Source organism: Pelmatolapia mariae, linkage group LG1, assembly GCF_036321145.2.
Source record: "Pelmatolapia mariae isolate MD_Pm_ZW linkage group LG1, Pm_UMD_F_2, whole genome shotgun sequence".
NCBI classification, from domain to species: domain Eukaryota; kingdom Metazoa; phylum Chordata; class Actinopteri; order Cichliformes; family Cichlidae; genus Pelmatolapia; species Pelmatolapia mariae.
Genome location: NC_086227.1, coordinates 770,932 through 797,344, shown reverse-complemented (window position 1 = coordinate 797,344; position 26,413 = coordinate 770,932). Strand labels below are relative to the sequence as shown.

At 41.7% G+C, this 26,413-nt stretch overlaps 1 protein-coding gene across 2 annotated transcripts; it reads right to left on the bottom strand.

Annotated features, from left to right (window-relative positions):
- Positions 1-26: 26 nt before the first annotated feature.
- Positions 27-26,348, bottom strand: serinc4 (serine incorporator 4). 2 transcript variants are annotated; one of them, XM_063469523.1, is made up of 11 exons: positions 26,186-26,348; positions 16,420-16,587; positions 15,871-16,049; positions 13,371-13,450; positions 12,961-13,054; positions 10,481-10,692; positions 9,770-9,865; positions 2,868-2,994; positions 2,604-2,716; positions 1,868-2,021; positions 27-1,773 (listed from the first exon to the last, which is right to left on the bottom strand). In XM_063469523.1, the coding sequence occupies exons 1-11, from the start codon at positions 26,210-26,212 to the stop codon at positions 1,566-1,568; spliced, it is 1,458 nt and encodes a 485-aa protein (XP_063325593.1). In that variant the 5' UTR covers positions 26,213-26,348; the 3' UTR covers positions 27-1,565. The 2 variants fall into 2 exon arrangements, with proteins under 2 accessions (XP_063325593.1, XP_063325587.1); XM_063469517.1 differs by lacking the exon at positions 26,186-26,348 and adding an exon at positions 21,561-22,015.
- Between the last annotated feature and the right edge of the window lie 65 nt (positions 26,349-26,413).

Genomic DNA, 26,413 nt, shown 5'->3' with positions numbered 1-26,413 from the left:
AAAGCTCACATTCTGTGCTGGATGGATTCGTTTTGACACGTTTATTGAGAAGATCACCAACACTTTTGTGTCTGTGCATTAACAAACTAAAGCCAGAAGTTTACTGGCTTTAGCTTACCTTTACAACTTGCAGCATGGGGAAAAGCTAGGCTAGGCTAATGCGTTAGCGATTTCTAATCAAGATGTTAAGCTAAAAAGAACGGGTTTTTTAGGGTGTGTTTGCAGCTACCATCTGGTGAACCGAGACAGGAGAATCCCTCATGTTGGACTGGCAACCACACACATCAGGAAGTGGTAACTGGCCTCACAATGAAGGAGCTGATTACTGCTATGCTACTGCTATAGCAGTTACGCCCTGCACCGACCACTAAAGACATCGAGGCATGTTTGTGGAGCGTCTACATCGTTTTCACTCTCAGACATGGACGTCTACTTTTATGAGCGTAAAAGGCGTGTATCGAAAGTTACGTTTGGTGTCTCCACCATCACTATCTACATCCTAAGTTATCAACTAATGCTAGCAAACTTTGTTAGCAAGGAGCCAGGTCTACTTCACTGAGCGGAATTAGGAGAGATCAAGGTTTAATAAAATGTAAATTTTAATTAAAAATTGGATAATAAAAGATAAAAGGTTAGTTATTAATGATGTAAATTTGAAGATTTTCACATGGGTCTGTTGTTTTTTATGGAGCCAGTCTCGTGCATTTTTCTTTCTTTCAAGATGACTGGATTATGCTTGTTTGTATGTATGCATGAAAACATTAAAACTAAATTATAACATTATTTTAGATGAAAGATGAGTGGGTCAAGTGTAGTTATGTGTAATGTGACCTTTTTTTCAGGTTTGCAGTTGTATGCGGAGGAGAGAGTTTAGATGTACAAAAAGATTCAAAGTTACTGCACAGATTGAACTGTAAATGTGTCGGTAGGAAAACGTGTTGCTTTATAGGTAGTTTTTAAACTGTTTGTGTTTTTGCAGGATTTGAAAGATTTGTTCATGCTCCATAACCCTCAATTATTTGTCAGAGGGCTAAAAAGGCTCTGTGCTTTAGGGCAAATTCTTTATTTGATATACATGAAAAAGTTTTAAATGTTAGGGACATGCGCCTCTGAAATAGTAATCTAGCAAATACATAAACAGTGTTCTCTGTTACAATTTTAAGTGTCTACATACTGCAAAAATAATAAAAATACTAAAATTAAACATTCAAAATCTTTACACCTACCCTCTTACTGCGATTCCCAGTATACTGAGTGAGAGTTCACTTCTGATCCCTTTGGCAATTCATATTGTAATGTGCTTCTAAACCACAGTTACGTCTTTGTTAGTGGTTTAGGGTGTCAGGCCTGTGACATCAGGCCTGTGCCCAGTTCTTCACATGTCAGCAGGGGCACCACCCGTGGGTTTCTCTCACAACACCGTGAGTCTTTGACCCCTGACCCCAGTGACCTCCACGCCTCGAAATTTCCTCCTGCTGGGCAACACGGGGAGGCCCTCCGACACCTGACCTCTTGTCCACTCTGAAAGATGTCGACTTCCCTCCTGCCAGGCTACTTCCTGAGTGTCAGACACTGACGGTGACATGGCGGGATGACGTCGAGCGGCGTTTGATGCGCGAGCGGCGAGGTCTGGATTCGTTCTGACAGCTGCACAAAGGGCCCAGCAGGAGCCAGAGGTAGAGGATCACACAGGCCCAGCAGGACGACATCTTCACCCAGAAGGTAGACCAGCTGCCGTGGGTGAAAGTGGTCTCCAGCACTGCTGACTCGTAACTGGGGAGAAGACGGCACAGATTACAAAAGAAACATCTCAGAAATGTAAAATATATATGTATGAGAACAATGTCTAGAACTGTCACTTACTAACCTGAACCAGTTAGTGAGGGTCATCATGACGTACAGCGAGGCCAGGAAGAAGACAAAATGAAAGAAGAAGTAGCTGTAAGCCACCCTCTGCGTCTCGTTGTGAATAACCTTCTGACAGCCTTTGTTCTCGTCATCAATCGCAAAGTCTTCTTCAGCTGGAAGATTACAAGTGGTATGCTGGTTACTGCAGAACCATCACTGTAGCATCAACTGTGAGGCATAGTTAGGATTACACAACAGCAAAGGTGTTTTTTTCTTCTGCACACAAAATCATTTATAAGAGAGAGCACTGAGTCACAGTGAGCATGGTTCAAACATGGCAAAGAACCACCTGGCCTACCATAATCTGCATTTAGTAAACAAGTGGAAAACATGATTCAGCTGTAACATTTGTGTCATCAAGTGTAAGGATTGGCTAACAATGGTTGCAGCTTTTGTATTTAAACTCAATAAATCTCCAGAGCCCATCAGCGGGACAACGTCAGGTGTCAGTTTCAGAAGTCTGCTGGTGCTGTTGTTGATCCTGGATCGAGCTGGTCTTTAGAAGAACTGCAAGTGCTTCAACATAGAGTTTAAATTTGCACACTTCTTGTTAAAGACTGACACAAGTTGATACCAACCTCTTACCTTTAAATCCTCAGTTTTAAGGGAGTTAATTTAGTTGCAAGAAGAGTTTTTAAATGGTCAAATGTAGCATAAGGACCAAATGAAACCAGGTTAAGTGTTTTAGTACACACCTTCTTCTTCTTCAGGGCAGCAGAAGCAGCATGTAGCTTTCTGGAACTCATAGCGGTAAACTTTGATCATCCAAAATGGCCCGAACACCTCTGCCAGGTAGGAAGCTTCATTACTGGAGGGAAATTAGACATCAACACGTTTGTTGGCCCAGCACAGATATGTGGCTGTGATGTAAAATGCAATGCACGCTTACAGGACATTTTCAGTCACTTCTTTGTATCATGCAGATACGCACTCTGTCTAAAGATGAAGAGTTTACTCACCATGCAAAGAGCACACAGCAGTACATGATGGCAGCTCCAATTATGGCCACAGCGTTGCCTTCTTTCTGGATGCCATCTTGTCCCACGCTGGGGTAACAGACGGTCATGTTCATGCCCTGGTACACAACTGACACAAACATAACACAGCATGCTAAGTTTTACCATCGCATCACACCAGGAAACTCAAACGCTGGTTTATATAATGTATGAATGGCTGAACACTGACAGTTTCAGAAGATGAAACTGGGCTTTGTGTTATGTCCAAGTGTTGTTGTTGTTTTCAGGTGTCAGTGTTAGTTGTCTTTATTGTTGTTACTGTCAGTTTAAATAAGTTTATAGTGGCAATATCACAATTTATATTCAAAAACAATAAATAAGAGAGTCTGTTTTAGCAAAAAAATGTGGTTAAATCTTTATGATCAGAATACTTTATTAATCCCTGAGGAAATGATACGGTCACAGTTCCTCCAACACAGTGAGCACAGTGACTGACTAAATATTAAAATATGACATCTTTTCAAAGACTCGATCTATTGTGTACTGATTTTAAATAAACACAATAATAACATGGACTGAACCACCACTCACAGCCACTAGCACTTTATATAACCTCTGTAGAAATTATCCACATATTTCACTTAGCTTAACTGCACTACTGTAAATGCTGTACAGACAATCATGCTGTAAAATACGATAATTATAATTCTACAACTGTTTACAACTGTATATAACTGCTTATTAATACTTGCAATTGTGTATCTAAAATCTGTATAGTTTCCATATTTTTAACCATATGTATAACCTAACATAGCCTGTACACTCACTACAGCTGTAGCCTGTACATACTTATAGTTATAGTATATTCATAACATACCTTCATACCGTGTACATTGTACCATACCTATAATAGATCCATATTCTGTAATATATCTATATTATTGCTAAAGCAGTTTGTGGATGGATGCAAACTGCATTTCGTTGCCTTGTATTTGTGACGTGTGCAATGACAATAGACATGAATTCTATTCTAATTCTAATCCTTAGCTACGGTGGCCGCTGTAGGACCAAGAACCCTGGCCAGCGTTGATCTGCAGTGTAGCCTGTCAGGCTGCTGTTTACCTCAGCTGTGCACATCTGCTCACTCTTGCTCACAACAATGATGAAGTCGAGGAGTCGGTGACGCTCATTTGCTGAACATCTTCAGCTTTTCTGTTGTTAGCTGCTGTTAGCCGGCCTTCACAAAACTTTTCTTCTCTAAACTCTCATTTGTCCAGAGGATCACATGACCAATCTGGTGACATTAAGTAACTGCAGCAATATCAAGAATAAATAAGCATATTTATGCACAGGAATTAAAACACCGTGCCATATGGTGATGTCATTTTGTGTATTTAAAATAATTTTGTTATAAATTGTTCCACAAATTATGTGGCCAGATGTTTGATCTGTTAGGAGAATTATTTATGTAAAGTAAATGTTTTGTTTTGTTATTGTTGAACAGTAAAAAGGACGGTTTGCAGTTATTACAGTTCTCTTTGTCTGAGTCTAAGGTGTTGTTGTATCCAAATCAGAGTAACTAAGAAATGAAGCAGAACCTGTTGGCACCTGTCCCAGCTTGTTTTCATAACCTGTGGTTCCCGCTCTCGCTTTCACACACTTTGATGTTTAAACTGCGGTTTAAATAAAACCGTAAAAAATGACTTCTGCCAATCTGCACTGTGTGTTCTGAGAGGGGGGAGTAGCTCACCAACGAAAGAAGGACTAGACCCCCATGCTGGGGTAGAGGGCTGGCACGTTGTAGCAGCGGGCCTCTGAGAACGCTGTTCAGCAGTGTTCTCACAGGCGCTAAATGCAGAATATTTCCTGTGGTTTTAGCAGAAAGCAAAGCTGCAAGAAAGAATTTGATGAAACTGCTTTGAGAGTTTTGCTGTAATATTTTGCAGCTGTCATGGCACACCACGTGGAAATTCTGCAAAATTTTAGTTCACTCTTATCAAAAGCCGTGAGCATCATCCTGCTCATAACCCTCTTCCTCGTTGTGCAATACGTATTTGACATGGATTATTTTTGCTCATGCAGTCCGGGTTTACATGTAAATGATGCAGTTTTCATGGCTGTGCCTCCTTTTATCCTCAGCATGTTAGTCGTGCGAATGGAGTCTCTCTAAGTTTATCAAACTTAGAAATGAATGCTTAATTATTTTGTCATACACTTACAACAATGAATAGGAAGGGTAGGCAGTTAATAGAAATCCCTCTCTCTGGATTCAGCAGAGACACATAGACTAGCTGCCATGTGCTTTCATAACAGACCCAATGGTTCAAATTTGCAGAGGCAGTGATGAAAAGTATTCTTGGGTTTAAATTATATTACTAAATAATGACATGAAACTATCTGCATTCTGTGTAAAACATAGAATATATTATGTTTTCATAGACTACAGATATCAAAAGTGAAAGTATAAAAGTGCGAGTTGTAACCCACCCACCTAAAAACCGACACAGACACAATAAAATCCCTCTGTTATCGTCTGAAAAACACTCTCACGTTAGCAGTACGCAAAGCTGAACTGTTCTTCTACATCAAGAGTTTTTGACTTACATTTTTCAGCAAGCATGACTCACCATGTCGAGCTTCTTCAAAAACTTTTTTCATCCTTAACTAAGGCTGTGAGCATTATCCTGCTCATAGTCACTTTCTTCATCCTTCAGTACTTATTAGACATGGACTATGTTTGTTCCTGCGATCCAGATTCACATATAACTGGTGCAGTCTTCATGGCTCTCCCACCTTTAATCCTCAGTTGTTTAGTCACCTTAATTGAGTCTTTCTACAAAAAGACAATTTATTATCAGCGCCATTGTAGTTGTGGTAATTACATGCAGCTTTTTGGCTTTTTTTTGGCCAAATATCTCTTTCTGACTGGCATTTGGGCAGGCGCTGTTCTGCTGGAGGGTGACTGGTACATCTGTCTGATAACAAACATTGGTAGAAACCACAGAGGAATCGCTTGTAAGGAGAATCTGACAAATGAGGAAAAGCACACCAAAGCTACATATAAGAATGAGTCAGTGGTAAGTAAATAAAATAAAATGCCTTTCTCTAACAGCTCTACCATACAGATGTATTTATATAGATTTAGATATATATTCACAGATATCTTTGGCAGTTGTGCATTTCATGTTACATACAGATAAATAAGTTTTAACATTTTCCTGTTTTCCCTTTTAGGACATTGGCTTTGTTGTTTTGAGTGTGCTTTTCATTATTTGGAATATCTACGAATTTTGGAAACCCATTTGTGTTATGAGACGGTTCAACAAGAACATCAAGTCCTCGGGGTGCCCGTCATACTACAGATGGGTGTACGAAGAACTTCTTTCAGAGGAGGTGAGCAACCACTTGAAAGAGGAGCTCAAAAATATAGCAGAAGAAAAAGTAAAGAAACTCTGTGAAGGATACTTGAATCGCATTCGAAAAGCTGAGCTGCAAACAGAACATCACCATGGCAACAATTCCATTAATTCTAACAGTAATGACGAGTCTAATCCCAATAACAGTGAAACTGATGCCGTTAGTACCGACACCCTCTTTCCCAGGAGTGATGCCGCTAACACTAACAGCAACGCTGACCAAAATTCAGAAACTGACATTTTGGTTGCCTGGCATAAAATTTCTGAACCATATTTCTACCTGAACGATTACACTCAGGTGGGGCAGAGCTGAAAACAACGTTACTGTGACCAAAATAAGCTTCACAGAGACTGTTGTTGGTTCTTGCATTAGTTTCCATTTAGTTTCAAAAGGTTGTTAAACTTTAACGCTTGTTTCAAAGTCTCTGCACGCTCTGTTCAGTACGTCCTCGATACCCTAAACCTGCTTTTACCTCCAAGCTGCTGAAACAGTGTAATAAATCACATTATATGGTGCTTTAACATTATCAACATTATCAGAATAAATAAAACCAAAGACATTCCTGTTTATCTGTGCCAGTTGTTATGTTTGTTTTTACTATTTTACTTTAAATGTAACATTTTTTAAAGCTTTTAACAGTTTTACTTCTACTCTTTTTTATTGTTTTTGTTGTGTGGTTATTATCATTTTTACTGGTGTATTCATAGTGTTAGTAAGGGTCTTGCCAAAGTTCGGTTTATAGATTTAAACAAAGGTTTATTCTCTTGTTGCATTTGTGTTTTTTATAAATCACTGTTTGTATGGTCAGATAGAAACACTGACAATGGTAACAAAGTCCGTGTGAGTAACAGCTTTCTAACTAAATTCATTCTCTTTTCTTCTGTTCAACATTGTCAGCTGAGCAAATGAAACAAATAAATGTCTCATACTTCCTGCTGCAGTCTTGGTTTTTATTAATGCAACAACAAAACAGGGCCAAGGTGCCACATGCAGGACAAACACTGTGTCATAGCTGCTGTATATAATCTCTGCTGAAGCTTTCATATGTGAACACTGTCCACACTTTAAGCTGCTTCTCATCACTGACGTTGTACAAAATGTCAAATGCATAGATGTTTCTACTCTTACTGATGTCAAGTCTCTCTAACACTGCTGGAGGTGTGAACTCCAGACCTGGGCCCCACAAAGACAGACAAACGAGTGCACTCAGATCAGGAGTCGCCAAAGCAGCGAGAGCATGTCTCCCGCTCTGAGTTGTGTCTTTTCAGTCACTAATTCTTTCTCTCAGAAACATTACTTTGTGTGTGTCACGGTGAGCTCATAGAGCAGAATAAGCCTTCCGGGAACACACAACTCAAACAAAGACCGAAGAAGAGAGTAACAAGACCCCCCCCCACACACACACACACACTTCCCTTCTGGGGACGTTTCCATGACAGGTGAAGAATCCATGAATTAAAGGAAACTCAGCCACAGTAAGTGAGTATTAACTATTACAGTGTGTAAGGATGTGTGTGTGTCTGTGTGTGGTTCCCAGTCTGTGTTGAAAAGCTGTTTTTATAACAAACTCAGAGTGCATATTTTCTCAACATGTTGCTGCAACGTCCCGAGCTGCCCGAGTGCCTCCGAGCTCTCACACACCTCTCCTACACACACAAACACACCTATAGTGTGTCCGTGTGCATAACAGCCGATTACAGAGAACATTTTCAAACATGACACAGCTCACAGTCTGCTGAGTGACCTTAAATCTTCAGTTAGAAAACAGATGTGGAACGTTTCTGCTGGGCCTTCAGTGAGGGTTGGGGTTACCACAGTGTTTAGTCATACTGCACTTAATATACTTGATTTATATACTAGATTTCTTGATCCCCACTAAGGCTTTTTAGAGATCTATTTCAAATGTTTTATTCTATTAGAGTTCTGACATTTAATGTGTTTAAACGGCAACAGAAAGTAGCGAGAGTCCATCCAGGACTGCAAGTGTATGCCAGATTATGGCAAAGCACCAACAATGGCGGTTCTTCAGACGATGACTCAAAGGTGGCTGCAACAGAGCCTCAGCATGAAAACATGCCTTTGCCTTTATACTTTGTGATAATTGTACAGAGAGTAAAGTTTTGAATAACTCACTGGTTTCACAGCTATAGGCAGCTATAGCCCCTATGTGTTTGCTAAGCGTCAGTGCAGCTAATATGGACTGTAGACAATCATGCTGCTAACTGAAGGCTCTCTGGGACAGCATGTCCACAAACCTTGCTCTCCGATCATACAATCAATAAACACTTCCCTCGCAGGCTTGTTAGCATCACCTGTCAGGGTTGAACTACACCCTCTTGTTGAATAAATTCTCATTTCTGGCACCTAAAAACAAGGTGGCGATGACATTAACGCTAAAATTTAGACTTCAAAGACTGGAGTTCTTAAACCGTGGGTGACATCATGCAGTCTGTTGAAGTTATGATGCAACTTTATGGCTTTTATGGAATAAGAGCATAAAATAGCAACACAAACAAATTTCAAAGTAGATTTCTCCAATGTTTGTGTAAAATAACAGCTATTTAGATTCAAATCATGAACCCATGTTGACTTTATTGATGTTTTACCTTTGACTAAAAACACACTGGATTTAACCAAACGAGTCCAGAAGTAGCAAAAATGGACTAAAAACATCAAACTGCTACACTTAATGAGGGATGCACTGGTACTTTGGTTCCTTGGTTCCTGCCGCCTGTTTTACATCGCCCTGCACTTTGCTGTTCATCCTGTGTTTGGAAGTATAACGACTCTACCAGCCAGCCAGTATTGTCAAAGCATCCATGTATGATTTAGACACATTTAGATGTAAAGCCTGGATAAGACTTGGGTCGTGTGATAAGCTGCTGCTCTAATGTCTCCATTATGTGAAGGGTCTTTGTTTTACCTGGAGCCAACAGGTGAGTCACTGGGAAAAAGGAAAGGCAAATTATAGAGGAGTATGTGTATGTGTTAGGGTTACATCCTGGTATAGGGCAAGATAATAGTTGGACTAAGCTTTACCTTAGCTGTCAGGCCTCGTCTGCCTCCATGTCTCTGTACATTACTCTGTCTTAGTTACTTCCTTTTTTTATTTTGAAGATGGATTATTTGTACTGAATCTTGCACTTCCTGTCTTTGTCCTGCATTTGGGTTATCTTCCTCTGTGATTGTTACACTTTCAGCTTTTAAATTTGTGCATTGTTTCAATCCCTACATCACAGTTATGCAGAGAAACGCTGCAGGAAGTCAACCCTTATAACCCTCATCATGTTACACAGGTGTCATTTAATCCAACAACATTGATCGATCGCAGCTCTGAAGAAAAAAGCATGAAGAGATCCGGGTGCATGTGTGGGAACTTGTTGCACATGTTTCTCTTTTAATCGGCATGTAAGGGGAAACTCCACGTTTCTGTGTCAGTGTCTCAGCCGAGCGATCTCTGCGTTTCTGCTCTGCGTTTGATTATTTACCTTTCTCTGGTGGACGGCTGGACAGCGCAGAGAACGTGAGGTACATGACATAACAGCTGATGATGGAGGCCTGAAGGAGCCCAGACCGAGGCTGTTCTGTAGACAGAGAGAAAGACAGAGGGTGGTACAAAAGTTCTCAAAGGGGAGTCCTGAAAAGTCTGGCCATGATTATTTTTCATCTCGAGGAAGAAACCTTCAGCTCAGCACTTCAAACAGCTATAAAGAACCATCAAACCTGGCAATGCTACTGCTGTCCCAGCACAATGAACAGGATGTGGCTGTCCTCCATATAGTGTCTATTTTTCCTCTTTTTTTCTTTTATAAATATTTTCATAAATATAGAATATAAAGATTTTTTACCCGACTACAGATTTGCACAGTACACATGCACACTACAGTACCTCACGCTGTGTCATAAATGCAGTGGAGTTAAAAGTCTTGATGTGTATTCCTAGAGTCCATAAACTCTCACAAAATGTAAATACTCAAGTAAAGTACCAATACCATTCCCTGTACTTGTCTGAAAGTACAGGCCTGTGTTTAATCCTGAAGCCCAGACATGTGTAGACAAAGCACGTCTGGTTTAACGGGAGAAGCAGATAATGTTAGCTTACATCAGCTCTCTGCTCAACAGGTGTATGTTTGCACAGCTGGATGTGGACTAAGTGTTATTTGGAGATTTGTTGCCGTGAGCGCGTTTCATCGACTCACTCTGTTTCACACACGGTGTGACGGCAATGAAGGACATGAGACCACAGAGTCCCAGGTTGATCCACAGCAGGACTTTGTTGAAGTGGCAGGCAATGGGGTGGGTGTAGTACTTGTACATGAAGGTGAAGGCCATAGTGGCAATGGTGTAGAAGAACAGGGTGGCGCACATCACTGCCAGGTACCAGCGCTTGTTTTCTGCTGCTCCAGTCAACCTGAAAGGACAGACGATCGTCAGAGCTCGACTCATATTCAAGTGTGACGGTGTTCCACTACACGAGTGATTATTCCACTTTGAGTTGGGCGAGACAAGGAAGCTGGTGTGAAAGTGGCATCCAATTATTACATCAGGCTTCATTTTTAACTGAGAGTTTATTCCAGCCCTGTTGTTTCACCTGTTAACACTAAAAACAACAGATCTGTGTTGTTTTGACTGAACACACCTGAACTGTAAGCTTACCACAGCAGAGCTGGGCTTTGAGCCATTAATAACACCAGCTGGGACCGTCATAAACATTAAAGATGAATCTCTTAGTCTGCACATCTGCATCATATACATGAACTGTGGATAAATGAAATGTACAGTGATGTTTGCTCTCCTTGCCATCCTCATGGGCTTCTGGTAGAACCCTGCGGTTAGTGGTTCAATCTCTTCTTATGGAGATTTAAACTCACACAACTGGAAAACAACTGGAAGACAGAATGCATGTATACAGCCTACTCTGAATATTGACATGAAGATGTTTAGCATGTTTAGCATGTAGCTGAGAGTAAACCTAAAGTTCTGTTTAGAAGTGAATGTGATTTTCTATGGAAAAGGTTTCAGAGCCTTCATTATAACACGGTCTCAGTCTGTCGTTACCTTCATTAGTTTGTGTAGTTTTATGTGTTTATTTGATTCTCGTTTACTTGTGTACATGTTTTTAATTTGCTGTACCAACACAAGGTGACCTTGGGGTTTTTATACAGGCACCTATAAATCAAATGTGTGACTGTTATTGTTATTAAGATGGGATTTGAAATGAGTGAGGGCACTGGTCCAATATCTCACACAGTCACTGAGTCAGTCGGGTATTTAGGACTCACAGTGGTGAGGTCAAGGAGTGAGAGGACAGTGAGAATAACACTGGAGTCAGCTTGATGATGCAAAGAGAAATCTGCCAGGTGCTGCAGCTGTGAACCAAAGAATATTTGGTAATGTTTCTGACAGTGGTGAATGAAAACTCCACGTCATTGTAAAGAGAGAAAGAGACTTTTCTGCCTGTCTGCAGTGGCCTCAGAAAAGGCCTGAATGAATAAATCCTCTTAGCTGTCGTGGCTACAACTCATCAGAGTTCAGAGGTTGCTGAGCCTGATGACAAAGGCAGCCGCAACAGCTGGATACAGTAAATAACATCTGGGATACGTCTGGACGGATAAATGAGGACATGACAGAAAGGATGCAGAGAGGATAGAAGAGCCAACAGAATTATTATTTCTTAGTACGTCGGTTCTCCGGTCACTCGGAAACTGTTCAAAATTCATGAACACGTCCTTCTTTTCCTGAATATTTGAGGTCTGGATGATTTTCTTTGACGACAGCAAACTGAATACTTTTGGTTTCAACTACTCCAGACGTCTGAAGACAGACGTATGGTTGCTGTTTGTCACAAGTTTCACCCGCAGAAAAAGCAAATAAAACAGAAGCAGCGCTCTGTTTTACTTAGCTGGTGCTGAATCAGTCTGATTTCAGTTATTCTGCAGGACAGAAATGAATCATCAGCACTGGCTTCACACGAGGCTGGAAGAAGCTGCAAAGGACCCAGAAACCGGACATAAGAAGAGATGGATGCTACAGGTCTGACAAGTCCAACTGTATATGAGTGCAGTGGTTTGTCTTAAATAACACAACACTATGTTCAGTTTGGAAATGATGCACATTGATGATAAAGCAGTATATGCTGCACATCACCAAATTTATAAGCTTTATCCAAAATGTTTCCATTTCTCACGTAAATATGCAGATTACAGAAATAAATAGATGTGATTGTATTGTTTCATTGGTATTTTGTGAAGGACTTGTGTTATGCTGAAAACCAAAAATATGTGTTCACTGTGAAACAATGAAAACATGTCATTCCAACACCATGTGGCGCTCCTCCTCTGGATTCAGTCTTTCCACCAGATGTTTAATCGGACTGCAGGGATTCGCTCTCGTCCAGCACCGAGGCATCCCAAAGGTGCTGCATGTGCTCCAGGTCATGAATCATTTTTTCATAAAGCTTCATAGTGCAAAGACGCATTATGATGTCAGCAAAACACAAGCAACACAAAGTTAATGATATACTTTTTATCACCATCAAGATCCCCACAGACGGAGTAAGTGTGTCCTTGTTTTGGATGATTGTAAAACGAGTGATTCCACACAGCTACGAGTTCCTCTTGTTCATTTCACAACATAAAATCACACACTAGGTGATTCTGTAGGACAGTCTTAGTCTTACCAGTTCTTGTTCCAGGTATGTGCAAACGCTGTGATGAGGATGAGCTGAATCAAGATGAAGGCGAATCCTCCCACCACACCAACATAATGCCAAGCTGAGGCAGAGAAGAGAGAGAGAAGCGCCATGATCCAGTGATTTATTTCAAGATGACAGCGGAAGCAGATAACAGGAAAGGAAAAACAAGACAACCTGTATATAATAAACTGGCTGTGATCTCAAACTTGTTTCAGCATATTTATTGTCCCCAAACAAAGTGAAAGCGAGCTGCAGAGATTTATGGCCCCTGCAGGGCTTCGTTAGTGCTCAGGAGCAGATCTCTGCTGCCCCCTAGAAGGGTTTAGAAGGAAGGTCATATCTGCTCTCAGGATGGATTTGTTTCCAATGAAAAGCCTGATAGAAAAGTTTCTCACCATGTAGGAAGGACTCTGTTGGGATGAAGAAGGCAGCAGTGCACATTCCCAGCAGTGTGATGAACTTAAGGAACCAGAAGCTGAAAAAAGAAAGAAAAAAGGAACTGTTAGTTTTTGGGGTTTTTAAAACCTTCAATATAAAAGCTTTTTTCCAACAATTTTGTAATTTCTACTCATTTACAAGTGCTGTATTACTTCTCTATTGAACCTACAAACCCACTCATTTCTGATACTAAGAAAAGAAACAGCAGCATCTGAAAAACTTTTGCAGACGTCTGAGCTCCAAACCTGCTTGTTTGGGCAAACTTACTTTATTCATCTGATGTGGAATGAAAATATATTCACTGTGGTGTGTTTTTGAACTAATAATCAGAATCAGCATAAACAAGCTGCTGTTGTAAAGATTTACAGCATCTGCTACCAACATGAACATTACATGTTTTATGTTATTGGATTTTCTTCCAGCTACAAACTGAATGTCTCTGTGCAGGATTTTAAAATGCTTGTGTGCTGCTCACGTTTCCTTAGAAATGAAATTCATTGTACTGACTTTAGTGGCCTCATACATTCAGATAAATACTTTATTCAACAAGACTCCCAAAGAGGGAGGCGCACGTTGCTGAGCAGTAAGTTTTTCCTCCGTGCAAACACTGTTTATGTGTCTGCGTCTGGTCTTTAAGAACGAGGGTACTCGGTGCTCTGCAGGTCACTGTAAGAGCTGTAACCTTTCACTGTGCTACTGCTAAGACTCCTGTGAGTTTATTTATACCAGACAGAAGCAGCAATCCAGTCTGTCAAATCCTAATCCGAGCTACGTCACAGCTATAATCGACTGCACTGCAATGGAAAGTGCAACAACAAAGAGCTTTAATTAGAGCAGCGGCTCTCAGTAGGTACGCTGAAAACAGACTGGAGTATTTAAAGGAAACACTCCTAAAGTCTCATTTAAATATTCAAGGAAATCACATAAAAGCAGGCGGTGCACATTTAGGTAAGATCTGCTGCACTTGCATAACAGTGTTACAATAATATCCTGCGTTATGCTTTTCATTGTCAATGTGAATAAGAAAACATTAAAAAATGTAAAAACTGAATATTTTCTTGAGTATTTTTAACTGAAACATGATTGACTCCAACCTGCCTTCTTTACAAGACCTGCACAGGTCACATGACACATCATCTTCTGTCCCTGCTCACAACCTTCACAAGATGCTTAATTTCTCATTTCTAACCTGCTGTCTGTAGGTAGTTAGGACATATTCCTATAGTGTGTATTTATATTAATATGTATATAGAGATGTATGTATTATGTATAGTGTAAATAGATAGAATAATATGTATAAAATACGCATACACTACCATTTAAACGTTTGGACACACCTTCTCATTTACTGTTTTTTCTTTATGGTCACGACTGTTTACATCATAGAGTCTCACTGAAGGCATCAAAACTATGAATGAACATGTTTTATGTAGTAAACCAAAAACTGTGTGAAATAACTTTATGGTTTGTAAAAACTGGTCAGGCTCCTCCAGATTAATATCATCCCTGAAATCTGGAAACAAACCCATGTTCTCCACTTATTAAACAGCAGTGACCTTTCAGATTTAAACACCTGATATCCAAACGTTCTCCTCATGAGTCTGAAATAAACTAATTTTGGCCTTGGACTGCCTCATAGTATAAACACAGCAGCTTTGCCAGTAAAAACCAGCATTTTTGACCACTTTGACAGGAAACTTTAAATCCAGTCCAGACTGGTTAAGCATCTGATGTTGTTGGCTGTGACCTGCTCTTAGGCAGAGAAAATGATGTTGTTATTGTTTTACAGACAGGCAGGAGTCAGATTCAATTTTAGGCCCTGTTTTATTTTCAGTTTTTACTAATTATGTTGAGACGAATATGTTTACAGCTAACATGCACCCGTATGCAGATGATGCCATGCTTTGGCTCTGAAGTCAAACCTAGCTCTCAGCTAAGAGACTGATAATAAATGTTTGCCAGATGTCAGACTCACATATTAGTTTCAACCCTCTGAGTAGACTTAATCGATCAGCCTACAAATATTTGAGTATCAGGCTGAAGGACTTTCCATTTAGATGCATATTGAGCCCTGAAAACCCAAATGCTGAAGGTCAGACTAGATTTTTATTGTTGAAATTGATTATTTATATTTTACACTTCTGTAAAGTGTAGGGTTGTTTGGACACACCTACGGTATTTTACTTTTAGGCCCAGATTGGGAAGACTCCTACAAATAGCTAGAAGCAGCCCTTCAACTGCAGTTAACATACCTGCATTACACTGATTGATTGATTGATTGATTGATTGATTGATTGATTGATTGATTGATTGATTGATTGATTGATTGATTGATTGATTGGTGAACTACCAATCAATCAACCTCTAACAGTCTGTACGTGTATCTTCTTGTCACTCATTGTAACATGTTGGTGCTGAAATGTGGAAAAAGGCTCATGTGTAACACTTCACACTGACCCGTTGTGTATGAGTGCTCTGAAGTCCTGACTGGACTTCACGTCAATGAGGAACATCGCCATCATCAGGTAGAAAGAGGAAGTGCCGAAGCAGACTCGATAGACCGCAGAGTAGCCCACCAACATCTCACAGTGGCCCCCGCCGTGCGCCTGGTCACACACCACGTTGAAGAAAGGCACCTGAAGTGACACGTCACATTAATGATGACATCAGAGATGGAAACAGAATGGTGCTTATCCACACTGACTGACCATTCAGTGTATTTTCATCTACACATTAAATTCACACAGCTCTGCAATATAAGAGAAATAATTTGGTTTATTTATTCTTTTGTTCTTGAAACTCTTACCTGCAGCAGTTATTTGCAGAACTACGTACAGAATAATAATGTTTAGTAGTTATTATTCTGCATGATTTTATTTAATGTTTCTCACATTGTTCATTGGGGTTTGAATTCACTCATGACTGTGGAGTTTGTGTATGAAGTCAGAATAGCTGCACTGTATAAAGCGCACCGGTAACATATTGAACAACTGAGCAAACACTCACATTTTCCCTGACGAGCTCGGAGACCGTGCGGGACAGCATGAGGCAGGAGACCGCACAACTCATTATGTGAAAAAGCGTGTACATGACCCGCGTGCTGGTGGAGGATTTGACCGGAGGGCAGAAGGCACAGCAGAGCGAGCAGGGAGCCGGCCCACAGCAGCAGCATATCTGAGGAGGAGAAGAGCGAGGCAGCTCAGCATCCGAACAGCACACGGACATATTTCTGTTACACCTGTCACACACAGGGACAGCTGAGAAGATGTGAACAGTATTTCACCAAAATCCCACTTCACTTGATTTGAAACGTGTAATATGTTAGTAAAAACTACACTGCGTGCTGCAACAAGTGGAGATAAAGTTAGAAAAATAAAATCTTTGGCATGTGGTCATTTCTGGCACACAGCATCTCTTGAGTCAAAAGAGCATCTGACGGTCGTGGGTGATGCATGAGGTCAGACAGCAGAGTAGAAATGATGTGCACTGATATTCAGTCCAGAGTGCTGAAAAATGAAAATCATGAACTACTATGAGCTCCATAAATTTGTTGCCTTTCAACAACAGGAGAACTCTTGATCCTTAAGCTCTAAATTACTTTACGGGTATTTGGAGTAGTTTCAAACTGCTTTAGTACTCATTGAAAGTTGAAGACTTTCTGTAGTGGGCACTGCAGTGTTGAATCGTGCTGTATCGTTAAGTTTAAGTTAAGCAGAGTTTACTATCGATGCATGGATGAGGACTTTCTGGTCTCCACAGATGCTGTTCCACATCTCTGGAGAGCTTTTGGTGAGCAGCAGACCTCTACAGGACAATGTGTGCTGCTGGTACAGGGACCCGGAGGATTGAAAATCATAAACACTGCATCTGCACAATCCAAGTATTAAAAGCAAAGCTGTCTGAAGAATTTAAAAGTCCCAGTCTCACACTGATGGCAGATTAATGAGTCCACTGGCATCTGGCTGGTTCTGATTCTCATCAATCAGAGCTGTGGGTGACTGAATGTAAGCCACTGATCCTGAACTAAACCTAGAGGAGAAACCTGCAGGCTCATCTGCTTATGTGCTTCAGCAGCCTCTGCAGTCTGTCTGTAGTAACTGTGTAGTTTCATATTGTAGATGTCATTGTATTTCTCTGCTTTGCTTTGTGAACTGTGTGCATATTTACAGGCACTGGAACTGCACTATATGATTTATGAACACATGCACTAAATACTGAAGGAGTAAATCCAGATGTATTATCACTCATCACGTGCACGTCTTAATCTGATACATAATGCAGAGAAGATTATCCAACATCTTCTCATTGAGGGGAAGACTGCATCAAAATAGATGTTTAATCTTGTTCAGTGGCTGAAAAATGATTTGATGAAAGACGATTAAATGGAGCGTATATCTCCTGATATCCCTCCCAGCTGAAGAATGGGTTTCCATTATGCACTGACTGCTCACATGGCTGCAAATCAGTCAGCCAGTGATGTTGCTCTGGTCATTTTTGTGGGGAACAGTTTCTGTTTGTTGGTGCTACCTTTTCTATTTTTGCAGATTACTTTCAATCTTAAAGAAGAAATATGTGCTTTATTAGGATTCTATAATTCTAAGATAGATTTTGGTCTATATTACAATATATGTATCTATTAACACGTACATATGTCTGTTTGCTGCAGATTTTGGGATTCACACCTATGACTTGAATCTCCCATCCCACCACATCATAAAGGTTTTAACTGTGGAGCCCAGTGAGCCCGTCGTGATGTGGTGTGCTGTCCTGCTCTGAGCAGCCGTCACAGAATGGTAAATGGACTGGTTCGTATACAGAGCTCTTCTACTCTGAGCATTCAAAGCACTTTGTACGACTTGCCTCATTCGCCCACCCACAAGCACTTTTATCTCTCTTTCCTTTGTGGTTTCTAACCTTCACACTGCGATGGATGAATCAGAGAGCAACGAGGTGAGTATCTTCTCCAGCAGCCAGGGATTGAACCCCCAACCTTCTGATTAGTAGATGACCACCTCTACTCCATGGGTACACTGTGGTAATAAAGGTCAGCAGCACTACCCAGGCAGGCCGTGGTGTTTTAACAATGCTGCTGCTAATGGACCCGAAGGGTGCCGAGACAATATCCCCCGCACTATTAAACCACCAGCAGCCTGAAGCTAGTGATGCCACACAGCATGGATCTATGCTGTCCTGTTGTTTCTGACCCTGACATCTGAATGTTACAGCAGAAATTCATGCTATCAGAGCGGGCAGCATACTTCCAGTCTTCTGTGTGAACTGTAGCTGCAGTTTTCTGTTCAAAGCTGACAGGAGAGCCACCCAATGTGGACTTCTGCTGCTGCAGCCCACTTGCTTCAAAGTTTAACATCGTACATTCAAGGACGTTCTTCTACATGCCGTGGTTGTAACAGGTGGTTACTGCTGCCTCAATGTCAAAGCAGTCTGACCATTGCCCTCTGACCTCTGACACCAGCAACACACTTTCACCCAGAGAACTGCCACTCAGGTTTTCTTCTTCAGTGCTTCATCAGTCAGAGTGCTTTTATCTGCACTCTGACTGATGGTCTGACGGCCCAAAGAGAAGCATGGAGATACTGTAATAACTCCAAGTCACTCGATAATCACAAAATAAACTACTTTGTAAACTGAACACCTAAAAGCCATCTCTCAGCATGCAGAGCAGGAGAAACCATAAATGCATCAGATGAAGCTGAAATATTGTAAATTCTCCTTTTTTGCATTCTGAACAAACCAGAACTCTTCATAATAAAGAAGCGCAGATGTTTCTGATGGAATAAAGAAAACTACACATAAACAAAAGGGAAACTTTATATAATTTATAAAAAAGATTTATAAGTTGAGCCACCTTACAGACAGCCAGGTGTCCTCCCTGTGGCCTAGTTTAAGGTTCATAATGCAGGATTACTGGTCACAGAGCAAAGTTGGGCCATGGAGATTAAACCCAGCAAAAACATGAATAATCACTTTCATTTAAAAACAGCCAAATAAAAGAGTGGGTCACACAGCATATTCAGGTCAGACCACAGACTGTTAGGTACAGAGTGAAGACTAAGCGTGGAGGAGTTTGTGAGATACAGACGGAGTCTTCATTCGAGTATTCATGGACGTTTGCATAAATGAGCCAGATTGTCCTGTCAAATCACAAATGTAAGAATATTATTTCAGAAACACAGGAGTCACTCAGCGTGTTACTTCTACATGATGACGATCTCATCTGCACCTTTCCAAGTATTCAGAAAGCTACGTGCTAATCCTGACCCACATCTGCCTTTCACTTTGTATCGCAAAAGGACCTCTGTCAACTTTATGTATTTTAATTTATGTATATTTCTTATAATATGTCCTTTGCATTTTATTTTCATCCATTAAGGTTTGCGGGCTTCACCTTAATGGAAGAGCAACATGGTGGTGGGAAGGGTTTCGCTGCTTTGTGAAAAGGCAAATTGTTCAACAACAGAACATTTCTCAGTGTGATAACGTAAAGAACTACATGAACTATCCTGCAGAACATTAAAGCTTTACAGAATCCACAGAAACCCGTGTGCACAGTTTGAAATCTAATGCTGAGCGCCTTTAAGCCTCCATCACTTATAAAGCTCCAACTGTACAACATGGATCTGACAGGACTTTAGATTTTACAGAAAAGAAAGAACCCCAATGATAAGACAGTCCCCTATGGGGAAGAAGAACTCCCCTTTCAAACACTGAATCATGGGAAATGTCCCTGCATACACAGCAGCAAAGCTAGCGAATGGCTCAGGGTCACCTGACCTGTCCCTAACTATATGCTTTATCAAAAGCAGAGAGGGTCTCTGTCTCCCGAACACAAACTGGGACAACTGGACTTTACTGGGACTCCCTGAAACATATCTTATATAAGAGTAATATGAACTCTTTTCCTTTCAGTATTCTTGCTGCACAGGTTCAGGAGCGCTGTCATGAACACAGTTCATTGTTGCACAGATCCAGGTTAAAATTCTACCACGCATGCAAACCAAGAAATAAAACAACCTACATAAAAACAATCTAGAAATACAGCTGATCCTGGCCTGAAGGTCATTTATGAAGTGTAGAAAAGGAGGAAAGTGACCTGAAAATCAAGCAGAGCTAAAGAGAAGCGGGACCTTCCAGGTTTCTACCAGTGCACAATCCGTCATGCTGTGGGTGCACACGTCCACATAACATGGATAAATGCATATTCATGAAAGCCCCATAAGCTAATGTAAGCTGCTATTAATGTGATGTGTTCTTAGCAAAGCTCTTGCTTATTTCAGACTGATAATGCCAAAACCTCATTCTGCACATATCCCACCAGCATAACCTGGTCTGGCTGCGCCTCAGACCTGCCCCCCACTGGGAGCGTTTGGACGTTAAGTAAAGTATGGAAGTATGGAAACACGACCGCTTTCAACAGGTCTGTGGTTCTATGATAAACAGGCCAAATACAGCTTCAAATCCAAAATCCAAAAGGAAATCACCTTTTACTAATGGAGAGCAAATTAAAGGCAAATGATGCAGAATGTTCAGAGCATCATGTTGCACATTACTAAACCGAAGACAAACTCTTCTTTAGTTCTATACTGCTGAGCAAATGAACAATCTCAGGCTCCGTCTCAACACTGCGATGAGGCCCATTGTCACTGGTGAGTAAAATCAAACATCCAGCCATGCAGCCTGCAGTGAGAGAGTGCACTGCTGCAGCAGGATGCCAGCACTGCAAACAGTCAGTCTGCATTTTTTTAAAAAGCTATTGTTTAACAGCGCTGGCTCATAGTTATTGTCCAGTGTAATATTTACACATTTCTATAGCATCTGTACAATATATGTCCAATGCTGACCTGGGACCAGCAACAACATTAAAAAGCTCCTTACGCATTAATATGTTTCTGCATCCTGTAACTGATTATTTCTACATTACTGTCCTTCTACTTTTTAAAAATACAGCTGCAGAAAACTCTTAACTGGAAAAAGCTACAGTGAATCTAACTGATTGAATAAAAGCACTTCAGTGAGTCTACACAATCATCTCATGAGTAAATTCCTTTAGTTTAATGCATTAAAAACTAAACTGACACTGAAAAAGGCTCAAACAGACTCCAGCTGTGCTGCTGCTCACCAGCTCTCACCTGATAGGCCACCATGTTGAGGAAGTAGTTGTAGACCCCGCTGCGGTTCATGCCCTGAGTGGCCGACATCGTGAACTGCTTTTCCTCAGCCACCACCACCCTACATTTGGCCATGAACGTCCGGCACAAGCGGCTTCTTTTTCCAAGTGCCTAGAAAGATGGCATCCTCACATCCTCAAAGAGGCCAGAACTCAACGTCTAACGGGCTTTTCAGCAAAACGAGAAAAAAGGAAAGATGCACAGTCCGGCAGCTTGTTTCTGCGTGCTCTCTTATGCTGGATTAGCGGTAAATCTAGTCCAACTAGGCTCTCTGCAGATGAGACATGAGAGCTGTGTTGCTCTCAGTCCAGCCTCACAGAGAAATCAGTTGTTTTTTCACCCATATCCTGCGTGCTTTGGCTCTGCTGCCGAATTGGGCGCTGCCAGAAAATAGGGAGAGGTGGTGGCGAATGCCCGGTGCCCTCCCTCCCTCCCCCAGTCAGATTAGGCAGAGAGTGTGTGAGGGGAGGAGGGCGGGGGAGAGAAATGACGAAGAGGAGGAGGGGGAGGAAGGGAAGGAGGAGGAGGAGGTCAACAGGGATCATGTGCGAGTCCCATCTGTCCCCTTCCATTCCCTATTCCCAGCATTGCACAAAATCCACAGCACAATGAGATTGGGCATGTTTAATCCAGAATTGCAAAATTAAACAATTATCCTGTGTGACTTCTGGATGCTGAAGCTTGACTCGCAGTTTTCTCCGAGACCTGGGCCAAGTCTGAGAGAGAGAGGCCCACATCCGTAATCCCAACAAGTTATGGTGATTGCACTACGACCCAGAAATGTTAAAGCAGGACGGCTGGATGGCTTTCTGCCTGTGATGGGTCAGCAACGGCATCAATGAGAAACAGGCCTCTAATGGGAGAGTAATAAGGTATTAGGCAAAAATGAACAAAAGACAATATATTTATTATTAAGTTACCCAGACAGTGTGTGTGTGATGTTTGTGTGGACTGCTCAGCAATCATTTAAAGGACTTACAGCTCCACAATCCAAGCTGCTGCGCTCTGCAGCTCCACGAACTGTTAGTATTTTTCTTTGTGCTTTTATTTGATGAGTTTCTGTGTAAAAAGATATCAAATTCAAATATCACATGACAAAAGCCGATTATGCTCGTGGGGGGAAACCATACCCTGCAAGTTCAGCTTTCCCCTTGAAAAGCTGCTACACTCCTCGTCGCCAGCTCTGCTCTACAATCTGACATTTCTGTGTGAAAACAGTTCGTGAATTCCTCAAAGGGACAAAGCTGGTCAGGACTGAGGTGTAAAAGCTACTTGGAGCTGGATATGTGCTAAAACACTCTTCTGTGTTGCACAGCGGCAGTGAAACGAGACGACGGCAGCGGCTGAAAAGCGCTGAGTGCATGAGGAGAGAGTCAGATTAGATTTGGGTTAGTGTGCAGGGTGGCGCACTGGGATAATCCCATCGCTGTTCCAGCCCTCCTCTCAGCCAGGATGACCTTCACCAGCGCAGGCACAGCATTATTGCAGCCTGTTACTCTGTCTGAGTGAAACCTTCTACTGAAGCTGCAGAGATTCTCCAATGTGCAGCATGTTTAGGAAATAATACACAGCAGTCTGTGCTCCCGTATGGAGACAAACACCCAACAAAAAAACATGTTTAGTTACAAGTTTACTTAGTTACTGCTGTGTCTGACAGATTACATGATGAAGGCCAAGTGTCCTCAGGACCCGTGGGATTTAGAGCCATCTGAGTACAGCGCATTACAAAAACATCCAACTGTAAAAGATCACTTTGTTATTTGCAGATATATTAAACTGTCTGTTCACTGTTATGCTGATGCAAAGCAAAAGCAGAGAGTCACAATGCTGTCGTGTTCAGCTGCTTTAATCAATTGTTCTTGGTACTGAACCTCTGTGCATGTACGCTGTGCCAGGATCGTGTAGCCTCTGGAGAGGACACACAGTCCTCCCAGATTTACCTTCATGGGACTGAGTAATAAAGAAGAAGTTGAGTGAGTGTCAGGGTCCTGGGTCTGAGCCACCCAGGACCCTGAGCAGTTATGGACTAGTATTATAATATATGTATTTTGTATTGCTGTCCCTCGTTCTCCCTGCTTGTATGTGTATGTAGGTGTGTGTGTGGGTGTGGCCCTGGCAGGTGACTGGCCACACCTGAAGACCGTGACACACCTGCAGCTGATCAGGCCTCGTCGGAGGAGCTACTTGAGAGTGTGGTGGAGCTTTCTCCGACGCTGGATCATTGCGTGGCTTCACGTTAGTCTCTCGACCAGCTCCTAGTTTAAGTCTGCTGCATTATGGCGTGTTTGACGGCTGCCTCTCTCTTATGTTCCCAGGTGTAGCGGGGAGACGAGAGGACAGCGAGCACGAGGTGCTCATCACGGAGAAGTGGAGACAGGAACACTAGCACTGGGAAGAGGACACGTCACGGGAGTCGGGAGAGCACGGGGATTTGTTGTCATGGTTTTCCATCACTGTAAATAAACGCACTGCTAAGCACACAGAGCTCCGTGCCTGCGTCCTCCTTCCCTACATCCCCACGGTTTGCCCTGCCAAACCGTGACAGTAAGAGGGAACATCAGAGGTTAACCTGGTTACAAAACCAGTCAATGAAGACTCTTCCAGAATCTTCCAGCAAGTCAGTTGTAGGATTATCAGTGTGAGGCTCATGGAGACACACAGAGCTACTGCCACATATTCATTCACAGCGATTTCACAGAAAAGTACTTTTTAACAATTTACTTGAAAAAACTAGCTGACCTAGTGATGCACGCTGGCTATGAATGTACACAAAGACCAGGGGAGGAAACTGTAGAGGACTCAGGACACGACTGTGTGGTTTGCTGTCTCCCTGAGTGTGGGTGTCCCGCTCCCAGGAGTCATAACCTTTCACCTGCATGCATGTTACAACTCAAAGTGCTTTTATCCAAATATATTTAGTAAAAAATCCAATAAAAATGACAGAAATGAACCAGATGACGTAACTTTGCATGTGTTTGATAACTCTCTCTTGGAGCTGAGTGGGTATTATTCAGAGAACCAGTAACCCACTTCGCAGCGCTTCTCCAGGCCACAAACGTCCACACTAACTTTAAGAGTAAACATTGTTTGATGTCATTTCCTTAATTTCACTTTAGATTATCCCCTCCAACAAGTGTGGGTGTAAACCAGTTAGTCACTGTGACAAACACGTGTTGCTCTCAGCGCTCCGGTCGGCTGCGGAGCGTCCGGCATTCCTTGGGGCCCCTTTCACTCTTGGATAATTACTGCTGCCTTGTGGGAGAGGAGGAAGTGCCAGCGAGAACAAACAAAGGCAAATTAGGGGATGCAAATCCGTGCTTGAGTGAATGTGCTCGACCTATGGTTTCAATAGGCTTGTGCAATGACTGTTGGCTGAAATCCAAGCCTTATCACAAAAAATACAAAAACGATCCCTTTGTAATTATTTAGGAATCTTACAGCCAAACCTGAGCGCTCTAAGCAGCGCTGGTCCTGGTGGGTAAATAAAAGCTGTGACTTTTTACCAGATTTTACAAACAATAGGAATGCTTCTTCCCATAGAGACACAATGTACCCATTCATAGCTCTGACAGAACGGCGTGTTCATACTCTGAGGGATTACACAGACGACAGATTATTACACGCTGCATTTTTTCAACTGACAGCTTAACTTTGGGGAAAGTGCTGCTTTCATTGGTCTAACATCAAAATCTGATGCCATCCTTTTTATTCTAGCGCAGGAACATTGTGTAATTCACTCTGTGGCCACAGGCATACAGAAACCCTACAGTAGGCTTCCCAGTATCAGGAATTACATAACAATACACAGTGCTGAATATTTATGTTCCTGAAAGGTGGTTTCCAATATTTACATCAATTGCCCAGTACAACTGTTTGGCTCTGTAAAGTGGGGGGGGTCTCCTAAATAGAAGTACTTCTCACTGCCATCACTCGCACTAACAACAAGAACTTATACAGGCAAAGATGTATGAGGATCTAAATATGACATTACTTTGGACCTCTGACCTCTTCTTCAAGGTCAAATAAGGTCACACTTTCATAACTATGATCTACTTTTACATTTCACATCTGCTTTTCTTTCAAGTTCACACAGAAATGATTTGATCTTTAAAGGAAGTTTCGTTAAGAGAAAGAGAACGAGCTGCTTCGTTAGCTAGAAATGTACTGTAGTACATAATAGACTCAAGTTATTCATGTCCAGTTATTAACAAACTAAACTAACCAATAACTTCATTGCTAATGTATTATATCCACATGAATAGAAAATAAAATGGGAAATGACAAAAGCCTCCACTTTGCACTTGTTTTTACTGGAATACAAACTTCTTAAAGTACGTTTAAAAAGATCAAAGAAAACTAAACATAGAAAAACACAATAATATTTCCTAAATATATAAAAAATATATAATTACATAGAGTCTGTTAGAAGAGTCCCACTGGTTCTCAGTGATGACTGAGTCACAGTTAAGGGCAGCAGAGGTTTATGCAACATTTTAATCCTTTTGGGAATCAGAGGAATTTCATTTTATTAGATGTTTTCTATTCTTGTGCGTTTCTCAGGCTGTTTGCCTTCTGCAGAGTCTCACCTGTGGCCGAAGCCAGCGTCCTGTCATCACGTTCCTGAGGCCCTGGGCGATGAGATCTCCAAACTGTCAAGCAGGCATCAGTCATAAAGCAGGATGAAGGGGTTGGTATGACAGGAACAATGTGTCTCCGGCCCTGGTGGCATCCCTCCAGCTGCTCACGACCCCACGCACCTCCTGAAGGATAAAACCACAGAGCACTGAGTTGGTTTTTCAGTCCCACTCAAGGCT

Bases quoted from the DNA above. Each gene is read 5' to 3' on its own strand.
- serinc4 (XM_063469517.1), bottom strand. From the start codon at position 21,674: ATGGCCAAATGTAGGGTGGTGGTGGCTGAGGAAAAGCAGTTCACGATG. The intron at 10,693-12,960 runs GTAAGACTAAGA...CTGTCCTTTCAG, and splicing joins CATACCTGGAACAAGAACTG to GTTGACTGGAGCAGCAGAAA. The intron at 2,717-2,867 runs GTGAGTAAACTC...ATTTCCCTCCAG, and splicing joins TGCTGTGTGCTCTTTGCATG to TAATGAAGCTTCCTACCTGG.